The sequence below is a fragment of the Oratosquilla oratoria genome, chromosome 30 (assembly GCF_046742065.1).
Source record: "Oratosquilla oratoria isolate Oo_2021 chromosome 30, ASM4674206v1, whole genome shotgun sequence".
Taxonomy (NCBI): Eukaryota; Metazoa; Arthropoda; class Malacostraca; order Stomatopoda; family Squillidae; genus Oratosquilla; species Oratosquilla oratoria.
Window position 1 is genome coordinate 9,272,142 of NC_134806.1, and position 17,500 is coordinate 9,289,641.

Sequence of the window (17,500 nt, forward strand, 5' to 3'; positions counted from 1 at the left end):
AGCCCCCTCAGCCAACACTAACAGAGGTTCTTCTTCTAGATGACAGTGTAATGGACGAGCATCCGCGCTGGTATCAGCTGCAGGAGATGGTGGACCGAAGTGACCTGCCCCAGTCACCCACCAATGCCCCACATGGTAAGCAAGGAATGAGAAAAAACATGTGCAACTTTCAGAGCCAGTAGTTTTCCTACTTAGACTAAAAGAATTCTAGCTACGCGAGTCTGAGTGTGTGTGTGTGTGTGTGTGTGTGTGTGTGTGTGTGTGTGTGTGTGTGTGTGTGTGTGTGTGTGTGTGTGTGTGTGTGTGTGTGTGTGTGTGTGTGAGTGTGTGTGTCCACACTCTTTTAGAATATGCTATTTCTGTAATGCCTCCCAAACGCATAAACTACATTGATGACGAATTGGAAAGGGTACATCACTGATATACTGGATACAGTACCAAATAACAGAGACGATGGTATAAAAACCGTCTTGAAATTTTGAATATAATTACTTTAAAGTAATGGAAATTTGAAATAGTTTTATTTGTGCGTTCAAGATTGCAATATGTATTTGATTCTTTTTACGCTAAATTCAAACCATACAAAAAACATCGGTCTCAATCTATGCTCATCCATATGGTTACTGAAAGATTGCATATGTATTCAAATAAAGCCCACTTAACGTAAACAATGTGCTGTAGAATTGATCATTTCTTATTTATTTCGTATTTTTATCAACATTGATAGTGAAAAATTATGTATTTATCCGTTTATCAATGTATTGATCTGTTTTGTAGATGATTATTTATATTTCTTTTTGTACCCTGTATTTCGACCCGTCGGATAATTCTTTATACAAAGAATATAACGATTGGTCACTTCTATTCACTCTCAAGCTATCTCCTCATATTACCGTTTTCATTTATTTTCATTTAATGAAATATCCTTTCTAATTGAGCATTCTAACTCAGGTCCCGTCTCGTACACTGATTTTTAAGTTTAATCTCTTAGGACGTATCTTGTCAAAGGATTTCTTTAAGCACAGGTATACGTAGATCACATACGTGCGCGTCTGTGCGTATGTATTTATGTGTGTGTGTGTGTGTGTGTGTGTGTGTGTGTGTGTGTGTGTGTGTGTGTGTGTGTGTGTGTGTGTGTGTGTGTGTGTGTGTGTGTGTGTGTATTTACCTAGTTGTATTTTACGGGAAGGGGAGCTATGCTCGTGGTGTCCCGTCTTCATATCTCATTTTATCTAAACTATTTTTAAATTCATGTATTGTTTTTGCACACACCACTTTCTCATCTAACTTGTTCCAACTGTCTATTACTCTGTGAGGAAAGCTGTTCTTTTTCAGGTCTCTTCTATAGCTGTCCTTTTTTATTTTCTTTCCATGTCCTCTTGTATTTCTATCATCCCATTTTATCAGATTCTCTCTATCAGTAATTTCTATGCATTTCATGATTCTGTAAATAGTTATCAAATCTCCTCTCTCTCTTCTTTGCTCTAGTGTCTGTAGTTCAAGTTTTGCTAGTCTCTCTTCATATGATAGTTTTGTGAGTGTAGGTGCCAATTTTGTAATTGCTCTTTGTATTCTTTCAAGTTTTTTTTATACATTTTTTTGTACTTGGTGACCATATCGTTGCTGCATATTCCAATCTTGGTCTTATCAGGGTGATTAGAATTTTCTTCACCATTTCTTCATCCAGATATGTAAATGCAACTTTGATTGTTCTTATTAAATTATAGGTTTCTCCAAAAATCTTATTCATATGTTTCTCAGGTGACATATTATTCATAACAATGACTCCCAGGTCCTCTTCATATTCTACTTTTTTTATTCCTACTTCTCCCAATTTATATGATCCTGTTATTCTGTTTTTACTTTTTCCAAATTCCATTATACTACACATCTTTGTATTGAACTCCATTTCCCACTTCCTACTCCATTCTTGTACTTTGTTTAGATGTTTCTGTAGTGATTCACAATCTTCTTCCGTGTTCACTTTTTTCAATAGTTTTGCATCATCTGCAAAGAAGCTCATATAGCTTTCAATTCCCTCCTCCATATCATTTATATATATAGCAAACATTATTGGGGCCAGAACCGTCCCTTGTGGAACACCGCTTATTACTTCATCCCATTTTGAGTGTTGGTCTCTTATCACTACTCTCATTTTTCTTTCTTGCAAAAAGTCTTCCATCCAATTTAGTAGTTTGCCCTGTATTCCTCCTTCAGTTTCTAATTTCTTAAGCAACTTTTTATGTGGTACTTTGTCAAAAGCTTTTTTTGTGTCTAGAAATGCGCAATCAGCCCATCCATCTCTTTCTTGTATTATATCTATTAGCCTTGAATAGAAACATATTAAATTGGTGACGCATGATCGTCCTTGTCTGAATCCAAATTGTCTTGGATTTAGCACGTTGTTTTTTTCTAAATATTTTACCCATCTATTTTTGACAATTCTTTCACAAATTTTTGCTATTGTACTTGTTAGAGAGACTGGCCTATGGTTGTTAGGGTCTTCTTTATTTCCCCCTTTATATATAGGTACTATATTTGCTTTTTTCCAATCTTCTGGAACTTTACCTTCTTTCAAGGAACTGTTTATTATGCTATGTATTATGTCTGCCAGTTCATTCCTGCATTCTTTCAAAATCCAGTTTGCTATTTCATCTGGTCCATGCGATTTTCTGACATCAAGATTACTCAAGTGTTTCAATATTTCATTCTTTGTTACTTCTATTTCTTTCATAGGGGGGACTTTCTCTTTCCATTCAATCTCTTCAGGTTGTATGATCTCCCTTGTAAACACAGATTTAAAATGTTTGTTCATAATTTCCGCCATTTCAATTTCTTCTGTGTATTGAACTCCTCCTTGTCTTAATTTTTCCAAATCTTGTTTGTTTTTCAGTTTGTTGTTTACAAATCTGTAGAATAGTTTTGGTTGATCTTTACATTTTTCTATGACATCTTTTTCATATTTTCTCTTTTCCTCTCTGCACGCTTGTACATATTCATTTCTATAACAAGTATATATTTTCCATTTTTCTGTTGTTTTTTTTTGTTTTTCTTCCATTTAGCCCAAGCTTTGTCTCTTTTGTCTTTTATCTCCCTACAACTTTTATTGTATCAGCACTTTATATATTTTTTTCCTGTTTTTGTCTTGGGACATACTTTTCTACTCCCTTTTTATAGATTTTTGTCATAATATTCCATTTCTCTTCTACTGTTGTATCTTCTTTGTGTACTCTTTCCCAGTTTTCATTTTGAAAGAATTCTCTTATCAAAATTGGTTTTTTCATACATCAATCTTCCTTTTCTATATTGTTAATTTCTTTTCATGTATTTTTTCTCATTTAGTTCTAGTTCTATCAATATGTGGTCACTTTTGCTTATTGGTGCCTGGTATTCTATCTTTTCCACTATTTCAGGTTCTGATGTGAATATTAGGTCTAGTCTCGATGGTTCTTCTTCATTTCTATACCTGGTGTTCTCTTGGATCCATTGTGTCATTGTGTGGTCAGTAATCATCTCAAGTAGAACACTTCCCCATGAGTCTTCTCCACCTTTTACGGTCATCTCTTCCCAGCATATTTCTTTGCAATTATAGTCGCCCATCATAATCATTTTTCCTCCATCTTCCATTATCTTGTTTAGTGTTATTCTTGTGTCTTCTAACGTGCTTTTATGTTTATTCTCTTCCCACGAGGCTGTTTTTGGGGGCACGTAGTTTATTACAAACTTTCTGCTCTTCTTATCTCTGTTTTCTACTTCTATCATAATCATCTCTACTGTATTGTTCCCATATGTGACATTCTTCACGCTTATATCCTTCTTAGTCAGGAACATAACTCCACCCCCTTGTTTTTTCTCTCTGTTTCTAATCCAATAATTATATGCATTGTGTCCTATGCTGTTGGGTGGTAGTGGACCTTTTAATTTTGTCTCAACAATTCCCATTATGTCCGGATCTCTTTCTTTCAGATACTTGTTCAGTTCATTCAGTCCTGTTATTAATCCATCTATATTTGTGTAGGATACTTTTAACTTTCTGTTATTTCCATTGTATTCTCTGTTTCTTTTGTGTTTCTCTCTGTTATGCTCCATTTCTTCAATTTCATATTCACTACTCTCCAGTAGAATTCTTGTTTTTCTGTCTCCGTTCTGGTCTCGTTTTTTCTCTTAGCTTCATGTCTTTTCCTTATTTCTTCCTCTCTTTCCTCTTTATTCATTTCCCTTTTTATCCATACCTTTTTATATTGTTCACTTGTTGCTAGTTTCCCTGTTTTGGATAAGATATTCTCTGCCGTCGTTTGTGATCTGAATTTAATCTTAATTGGTCTGGTCTTGTCTGTACTATATTTCCCGAATCTGAATTTCTCTTCTATTTGTTTCATTATTTCTGGCTCATCTTCCTGAACTGATTCTAGTAATCGGCTTACTTTTTCATTTTCCTCCTTGATTCTTGTGGTTCTATCTGGGTTGTGTTTCTCTTCCATTCCTAATATAATTATACATTTCTTTTTATCTGCTAAATCTCTTACTATATTCTCCTTTTGTCTTATCACTTTAATAATTGAGTCTTCAGTTTGTTCTTTCATTTGCTGTTTAATTATGTCAGTGAATGCCACTTTATTGTCTTCTTGGGTTGTCTTCCAACTCATAGCTTCTTTAGCTATGGCCTCTTTGTTTTCTTTATTATTCCTCTTTAATTCTTCATTCTCCTCTTTTACTTCTTTTAACTGTCTTTTTAGTTCTTCTACTTCCTTAGTTAAGTTATTGTTTGCTTTCTCTAGTGTTTCTAATCTTTCAACCCTTTCAGCCATTTTTGAAATTCTATCAAATCTACTCTCCCATTTTTCAGTCATTTGTTCAAGTTTTTCTTCGAGTCTTGCTAGTTGGGGGAGGTTGGTATCCGTCCCCCCCTCATTAAATCCCTGGAAATTATTATTCTCACCTTCCACTGTGCTACTCATATCTATGTTTCTAATCTTTACATTTTTGTTAGACCTTTCATCATCACTCAGCTGGTCAGGACCCCTTTTGTATACATGACGCCTGCCTACCTGGGCCAAGTCCTCCCCTTCCTCATTTCCTTCCATTTTCCTCAGTAATCCCTCCCCTTCTCCTTTTTCCTCACTTTCCCACTACACTACGAGCAATTTCCCCCACCCTGTAAATACAATAGGTACTTCCTTTGCTTTGGGATCCACGAAATTTCACTTTTTCTTCAGAACGTCTTCTAAGCCGTCCGTTCGGTTGAAGTGTGTGTGTGTGTGTGTGTGTGTGTGTGTCTGCCTGCGCGTGTACTGAATTGTCTATGGACACCTCAAATTTTCTTTTGAATATAGATAAGACAATGAACATTATAGATGGTATCCTTTTTAGGTACCATGACTTTTTTTAGCATTTGGCAATGCCTATGAACGCTTACTAATCATATCGGGTGTTGTATTGCAATTTGATACGAACAATACAGTTTAAACTTTTGTAATGACCAATCCGATTGCAGCACTTTCACGGATTCCTTTTCTTCATGGATGTGTGAGTATGCAGGAGTGATACTAACTTCTTCCACATCTGTTCTTCCACATGAGCTCTACTACTGCGCTCGTTTACACCAGCTCCTTGACAGAACGCTTATGAATCCACTTATCTCAAGCCACTTTTGCTTTCTCGTTTAGGCTTTTTTTATTCCATTCACGCTGTATTTAATCCGTATATGGCTTCATGCTGTCTCACGTATTTCTTTTGGCAGAGCCTCTTTACCAGTGACTATGCCGCTGTTCGATACAGACTACTTTGCACTTATCCACACGCTCGCAACAAAATTTATATCCATAACATTTCGTTCACTCCAACTGCGAGGAAATGTATCGTGTCCCTAGACTACTAACCTCCCGTCCTCCCTCGGTCTCGCATATTTTCACGATTTCCTCAGCCAGCAATTTTCTTTTCTTTTCTTTTTTTAACATCCTCGCCTTTCTTGTAATATCCTCCATCACTTTCATTCTCCTCCCCTCCCATTTCCAACCATAACGTGGTAATGAAGAACGAATCATGTACTGTCACTTTCATTTTCTCTTCATTTTCCTTTTATTTTCTTCCTGTATACTGTACAACGCGAATGCGAAATCATAGATTCATATTAGAGACAGCACAATTAGCATCATGAATGAACTAGTCAAAGCAACTCACAAGTAATCATGAGCACTTGTCGACACGTTATTTCATCATACATAGAAAAATAATTAAAGTAGACCATGTTTTGACATTTTAAAAGAATGTGCACCAGTATAAAGGTTAGATGAGCGTACAATGAATGTATTCAAATTTGCATGTCTTTCTACGTAAATCTGCACACCCATACATGAAAATAAACACATATAACTATAGGAACTAAAGTTTTGCGAATTCTACTCTATAACCCTAACCAAGTAAATAGATCCCTATTAACTGAAGTCTGTTGATACGGAGTTTATACCAGTTCGTCTGCTATGACATTTCCATTTTGTCAACAGTAACATTTCTATTTTGCCTTCTCTGTTTGACATGTCCCCATTCTTCTATTAACTTCCTTCTAACTTACTTTAATTGATAGAAAAATCCTTTTTCTTTGTCAACCCAAGAAACATCGTGAAGGGATCAGGGTAGAATGCGGGGGGGGGGGAGAATCATCACAATTTGGGTCGACTGCATTCACCACCTCAATACTGCATTTACGCTGCGATTAATTTGGTTGACCTCTCCCAGTTCTTCACTACTACGGGAGCTCTGGGCAGGGAACTATCCAGGAAGACACATTTACCTGGCAAAGGAGATTACGTGATCATGAGGACTCCAAATCTAAATGATCAAAATAAAACCGGATCTCCCCTTCCTTTTCAACCATAGAACAACAACAAAAACAGACAAAGCGTCTCGGTGCCTCCATTATTCAGATCTCCAGGTGGCGTCTCTTCTCGTAATTCTAGGATAATACAATTGGGTCAAGCTAGAAGGGATGGACGCAGAAGGGATTGACCGGCATAAAAACCGATATATTCAGCTCTGCAAAATTCATAATACTAAAGATATTACATAAAACAGTGCACGCACCCGTCACAGACAACATTCGTTACCTGTTCATAAGACACAACTATCATCTTAACACTACGGGAACGAAACAAACCAAGCAGAGAAACTGCAGCAATTTGTTGACAAACTAGAATGTGCAAAAGAACCAAAGGGCGTTCCGTTCTAATACTATATTTATGTTGGCCTATTCTTTTTTCTAAGCCTTTGCCTGAAAAGAATAGGCCAACATAAATATAGTATTAGAACGGGGCAAGTGTCCAGTGGATTATTTGTCCACCAAAGGGATTATGGTCATAATATTGACTGGGGAAATTCTAAAATAATTACTTCTTGTAATAATATTATAGAAAGAAATATTATTGAATCTTGTTTTATAAAAAGAAATTTTGGAAATAACATGAACTTGAGTTTGGGTTTATTTAAATTGGACAATTTTATTATTGACAAAATTGTGTGTGATAAAATGTTACATGGGACCTCTCCGAGTATCCTTGTCTTCTTATGTATTTATTGTTTCTTTCTGTATTGCTTTTTTGTACCTTTGAAAATGTCTAAATAGACGAAAACGTTCGGTATCTGTTTTTTTCAATTTCCCGGTGGTTTCTGCAAAAATAGTTTATCACGTGTGTTTTGTCATTTCTTTGCACATACAAGTATATGTACACATATATACATGCATATATATATATATATATATATATTATATATATGTATATATATAAATATACATATATACATATATCTATGTATATACATTATACATATATCTATGTATATACATATATACATATATCTATGTATATACATATATACATATATGTATATCTATGTATACATATTTCTAACACATCGGGAGACCCAATGGAGACAACATGCATAAATTGAAATGCGATACTGCCGAGGACTCGAACTCAGCATTCACATGACAAGTGTCGTAGTAACTTACCAACTACTACGATACTTATCTACATGTATACATATTTCTACTACATGTATACATATATCTATGTATATACATATATACATATATATATATATATATATATATATATATATATACCCACTCCTCGTTTAACGACCTACTCGGTTAACGACAACTCGGAGTAACGACGGGCTTTATGACAGACCAATATTCGTTTAACGTAAATCTCCCGAAGTTACGACGTCGTGTACGATAATTAAGTTGGCTGAGACCAATTTGTATGATGTTATAAATGAACTTGTACGGTGGATATTAGCTGTGAGGTAAAGTGTTCTGAAGCTTAGGTCTACAATACCATCCTGCAAGCTGGAAAAACTACCTGGGGTACAATATATACCGGTAGTGGTAAATTTTTTGTTTCGACCAAGGGTGCAATATAGCAATAGAAAATTAATCATTAATTTTGTAAATTATAATGTATCAACGTAATATGCAATTTTGTGAGCGGAAATAAAAAAAGGTGCTAAAACAAATTTCGTAAGTAACGAAGTCATGTCGGACGAATGGTACACCATGTTTGTTATGATAGATGCCGATGTCGAGGAAATGAAAGGATGATAAATTCGCCTAACCTAAACTAAACTAACCTAACCTGTGTTTGATAAATCATTACCTGCAAATTAAATGTCATCCGGCTCGTCCTCGTTGTCGTCGTCGTGAGAGACGTTGGCAGACGACAAGATGGCGTCCCGAGCCTATGCTACCGACTTCGTTCATTAGCATATTTTCTTGTAGCATGGTATTTTTTACTTTCATTTCCGCCCACAAAATTGCATATTACGTTGATACATTTTAATTTACAAAATTAATAATTAATTTTCTATTGCTATATTGCGCCCATGGTCGAAACTAAAAAAATACCCCGGTATTCAATATGGAATGTCAGCATACGCGGATTTGGTCATATACGGTAATTTCGGGAACATAACCACCGTAGATAAACAGTAAATAAAGTTTTAATGTACTGTATAAAAGAGGGAAATACACGAAAATGAAGATACATGTATTGCTGGACATTGTACATACAGTATATGTATACACTTTCGCTTAACGACCAATTCGGTTAACGACGGCGCGCTGGTCCCAATTGTCGTCGTTAAACGAGGAGTGGTTGTATATGTATATACATATATACATATATCTATGTATATACATATATACATATGTGTACAGCTACACAGAAAACTATCGTTAGTAGGGGTGTCGAAACATTCGCTAATGAACATAACCTTATGATACCGAAGGGTTGGTATTTCTGGGGTTCGAATTGTTCGAATTCCTTCTGAATGAATATGAATCGAATAATAGTTCCGGAGTTCATATGGATTCACTATGACATGATAATCTTATTTCCGATGGAGACTTCAACTTGTCTCAAATAGTTTCGTTGTTTTGTGTCAAAATGATTAGCGTGATTTACTAACGATAGTTTTCTGTGCAGCTGTACATATACATATATACATATGAGTATATATACACACACACACATATATATATATATATATATATATATATATATATATATATATATTTCAACAACCACGATGCACTTTAATTCTAAGCCATCAACATCGGGAGACCCAATGGAGACCACATGCATAAATTGAAATGCGATACTGCCGAGGACTCGAACTCAGCATTCACATGAAAAGTGTCGTAGTAACTTACCAACTACTACGACACTTATCATGTGAATGCTGAGTTCGCGTCCTCGGCAGTACCGCATTTCAATTTCTGCATGTGGCCTCCATTGGATCTCCCGATGTTGATGGTTTAGAATTAAAGTGAATTGTGGTTGTTAAAATGTATCTCTAATCACTGGGACCCATTCAGTGTTGTACACACACACATACACGTCCGTTGGATGGACGGCGGAGATTGACGTCCTGAAGAAAAAGTGAAATTCTCGTGGATCTCAACGCAAAGGAAGTACCTATTGTATTTACAGGGGGGGAATTGCTCGTGGTGTAGTGGGAAAGTGAGGAAAAAGGAGAAGGGGAGGGATTACTGAGGGAAATGGAAGGAAATGAGGAAGGAAAGGACTTGGTCCAGGCAGGCAGACGCCATGTAAACAAAAGAGGGCCGGACCAATTTAGTGATGACGAAAGGTCTAACAAAAATGTAAAGATTAGAAACATAGATATGAGTAGCACAATAGAAGGTGAGGATAATGATATCCATGTATTCAATGAGGGGGGGGGGCGGATACCAACCTCCCCCGACTGGCAAGACTAGAACAAAAACTTGAACAAATGACCGAACATTGGAAGAGTAGGTTCGGTAGAATGTCAAAAATGGCTGAAAGGGTTGAAAGATTGGAAGCACTAGAGAAGGCAAACGAAAACTTAACTAAGGAAATAGAAGAACTAAAAAGACAGTTAAAAGAAGTAAAAGGGTTGGAAAAAATCCAAGAGAAGAGTAAAGCTGCATTTACTGACATAATCAAACAACAAATGAAAGAACAAACTGAAGACTCAGTTATTAAAAAGATGAGACAGAAGGAGAATATAGTAAGAGACTTAGCAGATAAAAAGAAATGTATAATTATATTAGGAATGGAAGAGAAACATAACCCAGATAGAACCACAAGAATCAAAGAGGAAAATGAAAAAGTAAGCAGTTTACTAGAATCAGTTCAAGAAGATGAACCAGAAATAATTAAACAAATCGAAGAGATGTTTAAGCTCGGAAAGTATAGTACAGATAAGACCAGACCAATTAAGATTAAATTCAGGTCACAAACGACGGCAGAGAATATCTTATCAAAAACAGGGGAACTAGCAGCAAGTGACCAATATAAAAAGGTATGGATAAAAAGGGAAATGAATAAAGAGGAAAGAGAGGAGGAAAAAAAGAAAAGACTTGAAGCTAAGGGAAAAAACGAGACCAGAACGGAGACAGAAAAAGAGAGATTCTATTGGAGAGTAGTGAATATGAAAGTAAGGAAATTCGACATACTCGAGGAAACAAAAGGGAAACAGAGAACACAGTGGAAGTGGCAGAAAACTAAGTGTGTCTTACACAAATATAGATGGATTAATAACAGGACTGAATGAGCTGAATGATTATCTGAAGGAAAAAGAACCGGACATAATGGGAATTGTAGAAACAAAATTAAAAGGTCCACTACCACCCAACAGTGTAGGACATGATGCATATAATTATTGGATTAGAAACAGAGAGACAAAGCAAGGGGGTGGAGTTATGTTCCTGACTAAGGATATAAACGTGAGGTGTGTCACATATGGAAAGAATACAGTAGAGATGATTATGATCGAAGTGGAAGACAGAGATAAGAAGAGCAGAAATTTTGTGATAAATTATGTGCCTCCAAAAACAGCCTCGTGGGAAGAGAGTGAACATATAAGTATGTTAGAAGACACAAAGATAACATTAAATAAGATAATGGAAGATGGAGGAAGAATAGTTATGATGGGCGACTTTAATTGCAAAGAAATCTGCTGGGAAGAGATGACAGTAAAGGGTGGAGACGGCTCATGGGGAAACGCTCTACTTGAGATGATTACTGACCATACAATGACACAGTGGATACAGGAGAACACTAGGTATAGAAATGAAGAAGAACCATCGAGACTAGACCTAATAATTACATCTGAACCTAGAATAGTGGACAAGATTGAATATAAAGCACCAATGAGTAAAAGTGACCACATATTGATTGAACTGGAAATGAACAATATAGAAAAGGAAGAATGATGTATGAAAAAACAAACTTTGATAAAACAAGAGAATTCTTTCAAAAAGAAAACTGGGGAAGAATATCCAAAAAGAAACAACAGTAGAAGAGAAATGGAATATTTTGACAAATATTAAAAAAAAAAAAAAAAAAAATGAGTGGAAAAGTATGTCCCAAGACAAAATCAAGAAAAAGAATATGTAAAATGCTGGTACAACAAAAGTTGTAGGGAGTTAAAAGACAAAAGAGACAAAGCTTGGACCAGATGGAAAAAATACAGAAGGCCTGAAAATGGAAAATATATACTTGTTATAGAAATGAATATGTACAAGCGTGCATAGAGGAAAAGAGAAAATATGAAAAAGATGTCATAGAAAAGTGTAAAGATCAACCACAACTATTTTACAGATTTGTAAACAAACTGAAAAACAAACAAGATTTGGAGAAATTGAGACACGGAGAAGTTGAATACACAGAGGAAATTGAAATGGCGGAAATTATGAACAAACATTTTAAATCAGTGTTTACAAGGGAGAACATACAACCTGAAGAGATCGAATGGAAAGAGAAAGTCCCCCCCATGAAAGAAATAGAAGTAACAAAGAATGAAATATTGAAACACTTGAGTAATCTTGATGTCAGAAAATCGCATGGACCAGATGAAATAGCAAACTGGATTTTGAAAGAATGCAGGAATGAACTGGCAGACAAAATACATAGCATAATAAACAGTTCCCTGAAAGAAGCAAAAGCTCCAGAAGATTGGAAAAAAGCAAATATAGTACCTATATATAAAGGAGGAAATAAAGAAGACCCTACCAACTATAGACCAGTCTCTCTAACAAGTACAATAGCAAAAATTTGTGAAAGAATTGTCAAAAGTAGATGGGTAAAATATTTAGAAAAAAAAAAAAACAACGTGCTAAATCCAAGGCAATTTGGATTCAGACAAGGACGATCATGCGTCACCAATTTAATATGTTTCTATTCAAGGCTAATAGATATAATATAAGAAAGAGATGGATGGGCTGATTGTGCATTTCTAGACCTAAAAAAAGCTTTTGACAAAGTACCACATAAGAAGTTGCTTAAGAAATTAGAAACTGAAGGAGGAATACAGGGCAAACTGCTTAATTGGATGGAAGACTTTTTGCAAGAAACTATAGACCAGTCTCTTTAACAAGTACAATAGCAAAAATTTGTGAAAGAATTGTCAAAAGTAGATGGGTAAAATATTTAGGAAAAAAACAACGTGCTAAATCCAAGGCAATTTGGATTCAGACAAGGACGGTCATGCGTCACCAATTTAATATGTTTCTATTCAAGGCTAATAGATATAATATAAGAAAGAGATGGATGGGCTGATTGTGCATTTCTAGACCTAAAAAAAACTTTTGACAAAGTACCACATAAGAAGTTGCTTAAGAAATTAGAAACTGAAGGAGGAATACAGGGCACACTGCTTAATTGGATGGAAGACTTTTTGCAAGAAAGAAAATGAGAGTAGTGATAAGAGACAAACACTCAAAATGGGATGAAGTAATAAGTGGTGTTCCACAAGGAACAGTTCTGGCCCCAATAATGTTTGCTATATACATTAATGATATGGATGAAGGAATTGAAAGCTATATGAGCTGCCTAGTGTAGGCCTTACGGAGCTGCCTAGTGTAGGCCTTATGGTCTTTTGCAGTCTCCTTTATTTCTTATGTTCTTCTTATGTTCTTCTTATGAGCTTCTTTGCAGATGATGCAAAACTACTGAAAAAAGTGAACACGGAAGAAAAATTGTGAATCACTACAGAGTGATCTAAATAAAGTACAGGAATGGAGTAGGAAGTGGGAGATGGAGTTCAATACAAAAAAGTGTAGTATAATGGAATTTGGAAAAAGCAAAAACAGAATAACAGGAGCATATAAATTGGGAGAAGAAGGAATAAAAAAAGTAGAAAATGAGAAGGACCTGGGAGTCATTGTTATGAATAATATGTCACCTGAGAAACATATAAATAAGATTTTTGGAGAAACTTATAATTTAATAAGAACAATCAAAGTTGCATTTACATACCTGGATGAAGAAATGGTGAAGAAAATTCTAATCACCCTGATAAGACCAAGATTGGAATATGCAGCAACGATATGGTCACCAAGTACAAAAAAATGTATAAAAAAAACTTGAAAGAATACAAAGAGCAATTACAAAATTGGCACCAACACTCTCAAAACTATCATATGAAGAGAGACTAGCAAAACTTGAACTACAGACACTACAGCAAAGAAGAGAAAGAGGAGATTTGATAGCTATTTACAGAATCATGAAAGGCATAGAAATTACTGATAAAGAGAATCTGATAAAATGGGATGATAGAAATACAAGAGGACACGGAAAGAAAATCAAAAAAGACAGCTATAGAAGAGATCTGAAAAAGAACAGCTTTCCTCACAGAGTAATAGACAGTTGGAAAAAGTTAGATGAGAAAGTGGTGTGTGCAAAAACAATACATGAATTTAAAAATAGTTTAGATAAAATGATATATGAAGACGGGACCCCACGAGCATAGCTCCCCTTCCCGTAAAATACAACTAGGTAAATACAACTAGGTAAATACACACACACACACACACACACACATATATATATATATATATATATATATATATATATATATACATATATATACATATATATACATATATATATAGTACATATATATACATATATATATACATATACATATATACATGTATATACTTATACGTATATACATATATGTATATATACATATATGTACATATATACATAAATATATATATACACATATATACATATATGTATATATACATATACACATGTAAATATATACATATATACATATATGTATATATATATACATATTTACATGTATATATATATATATAAACATACATATATATTATATACATATATAAATACATATATATACATATACATAAATACACATATATACATACATACATACACCAAGGCTTTTTCCCCCTTACTAGGGAGGTAGCCAAAAAGGAAAAGGCATAAAATCATTCCCACCCATTCCATCCCTGAAAACACTCCACACCCCTCCACCCTCCCTCCCATCTTAGCACCTCCTAGATGACGGGTCATCCCTGCACCCTGTCCACTGCCCTGGGTCAGAAGCAGTGTCGCAAGACACAGCACATCCACAGCAAGGCCGCTTCATTAAATCGGCGACCCCCCTCTCTCCGTCCCCCCATATAAAGGAGAGGACGGGGAGAAATCCCTTCGGGCTGCGTCAAACTTTTGCTCACACACACTACCTCACCCCCCATCCCCCCGTCCATTCCACCTCATGCATCACAACATCTTCCATATACAACCATTCTCCATTCACCCCTGTCTTCTGTCCTCTCCCGTCCTTCCTCAACAGACATTCCCCTCTTCCCCAAAGCCCCCTTCACCCCATCCATCCATCTCATCCTAGGACGTCCCCTCATGTTCACTCCCTCCACATCTGCCTTCCATACCTCCTTTACTAGTCTTTCTTCACTCATTCTTTCCATGTGTCCAAACCATCCTAATACTCTTTCATCAACCCTATCTCCCAACTCCCTTTCCACCCCTGTTGTCCTCCTCACCTCCTCATTTCTCACTCTATCTAGCCTAGTAACCCCCATCATACTTCTCAGACACTTCATCTCAAACACATTCAAGCTCCTTCTCTCGTCCTCTCTTATGTTCCATGTTTCTGCCCCATACAGTGATGTTGGCACAATGACTCTTCATACATTCTCCTCTTAGCATCCATTCCCAAATTTCTATTCCTCATTACACTTTTTAATTCACCAAGGCATTTACTCGCTTCTCTCAATCTACATTCTACCTCCACCTTCACTCCACCTTTTCCTGCCACATTTGCACCCAAGTATCTAAAACTATCCACTTCCTCCAGTTGCTCTCCCTTAATGCTCCCTTCCAGATTACTGCCACTTTCACCCCTTGTACATCTCATCACCTTACTTTTACCCACATTTATCTTCAGCTTTCTTCTTTCACACACTCTCCCAAACTCTGTCACCAACTTCCTCAATCCCTCCTCCAATCCTGCCACAAGTGCAGTGTCGTCCGCAAACAACAGCTGGCTCACCTCCCACTTTTCTCCATTTTCTTTAACCATCTCCAATCCCTGACCCACTACCCTTGCATTTACCTCTCGTACTACCCCATCCATGTATAAGTTGAACAGCCAGGGTGACATAACGCATCCTTGACGAAGTCCCACCTTTACCTCGAACCACTCACTCTCTCCATTTCTAATCCTGACACAAGCTCTACTACTCTCATAAAAACTCTTGACAGCTCCTAGAAGCTTTCCTCCTATCCCGTATTTCCGCATAACCTTCCACAGTGCCTTTCTGTCTACCCTGTTGTAAGCCTTTTCCAGATCCATAAAGGCCCAAAAAACATCCTTCCCCTTTCCTATAGCTTTCTCACATATTTGTCTTACCACAAAGATCTGATCTACACAACCTCTACCTGTCCTAAATCCACACTGTTCCTCACCAATTACTCCCTCTGTTCCTCTCCTAATCCTCTTAATCAAGATCCTCCCATAAGCCTTCCCAACTACACTTAACAAGCTAATCCCTCTGAAACTACTACATTCACACTTGTCCCCCTTTCCCTTGTAAAGTGGAACTATACAAGCACTCCTCCAGTCCTCCGGCACTCTACCTTCTCTCCAGCAAACATTAAATAACCTCACCAGCCAGTCCACCATCACTGTACCTCCTTTTTTAAGACATTCTTCATGGCATCCATCCAGACCAGGTGCCTTACCTGCTTTCATCATCTTAACTGCTGCCTTCACTTCATCCTTCCTTATTTCTCCTCCATTTTCCTCACTCATCACTCTCGGCTTCTTAGCATTTCCCACTGCAGCTATCTTTCCCTCCCTATCCTCCTTCACATTTAGCAACTCCCTAAAATATTCTGCTCATCTTCCCCTTACTGCCTTCTCCTCCATTATCATCTCTCCATCTGCACCTTTTACCTTTTCTTCTCTACTTGATTCGCCTCCTCTTCCTCTCTTAATTTCTTTCCAAAACATCTTTTTATTACTTTCAAAATTTTCTGTCATACTCTTACCCCATTTTACATCTGCTCTCCTCTTTGCCTCCTTTACCTCTTTCTTTACTTCTCTTTTCTTTTCTTTGTACCTCTCATATGACTCCCTCGTCTTATTTTGTAACCAATCTGTGTAAGCTCGCTTCTTCTCTTCTACAACCTTCTTCATTTCCTCATCCCACCATTCACTACCCTTCCTTCTATTTCCTCCTGTCCTTCTTGTTCCACACACCATCTTTGCACACTTTGTGACTCCCTCCTTGAACCATCCCCATTCCTCCTCCACACCTACCTCTACTCTATCCTTCACTCCCTCCCACTCCTCCTTCAACTTCTTCTTGTACTCCTCCTTTTCCTCTTCATTTAAAGAGTTCACTCTAAGCACCACATACATATATACATATATACACATACATATATACATATATACACATACATACTGTATATACATACATATATGTACATACATACATATGCATATATATATATATATACATATGTATATATACATATATATATATACATACGTACATATATACATACATATATATATACATACATATATATACATACATATATATGCATACATATATATATACATACATATATATACATATACATATATATATACATATATATACATATAT

The 17,500-nt window shown here is 36.2% G+C and overlaps 1 protein-coding gene across 16 annotated transcripts in view; it reads left to right on the plus strand.

Annotated features, from left to right (window-relative positions):
* LOC143041008 (uncharacterized) overlaps positions 1–17,500 on the plus strand; it is an 855,385-nt gene that overhangs the window by 814,404 nt on the left and 23,481 nt on the right. For all 16 annotated transcript variants that reach the window (XR_012967777.1, XR_012967769.1, XR_012967772.1 and 13 more), the window contains one exon: positions 40–135. Coding sequence is in view for 2 of the 16 variants with exons in the window: in XM_076212546.1 (XP_076068661.1) it covers positions 40–135 (96 nt within the window). In the remaining 14 variants the exon portion in view is untranslated. The remainder of the gene's footprint in view (positions 1–39; positions 136–17,500) is intronic.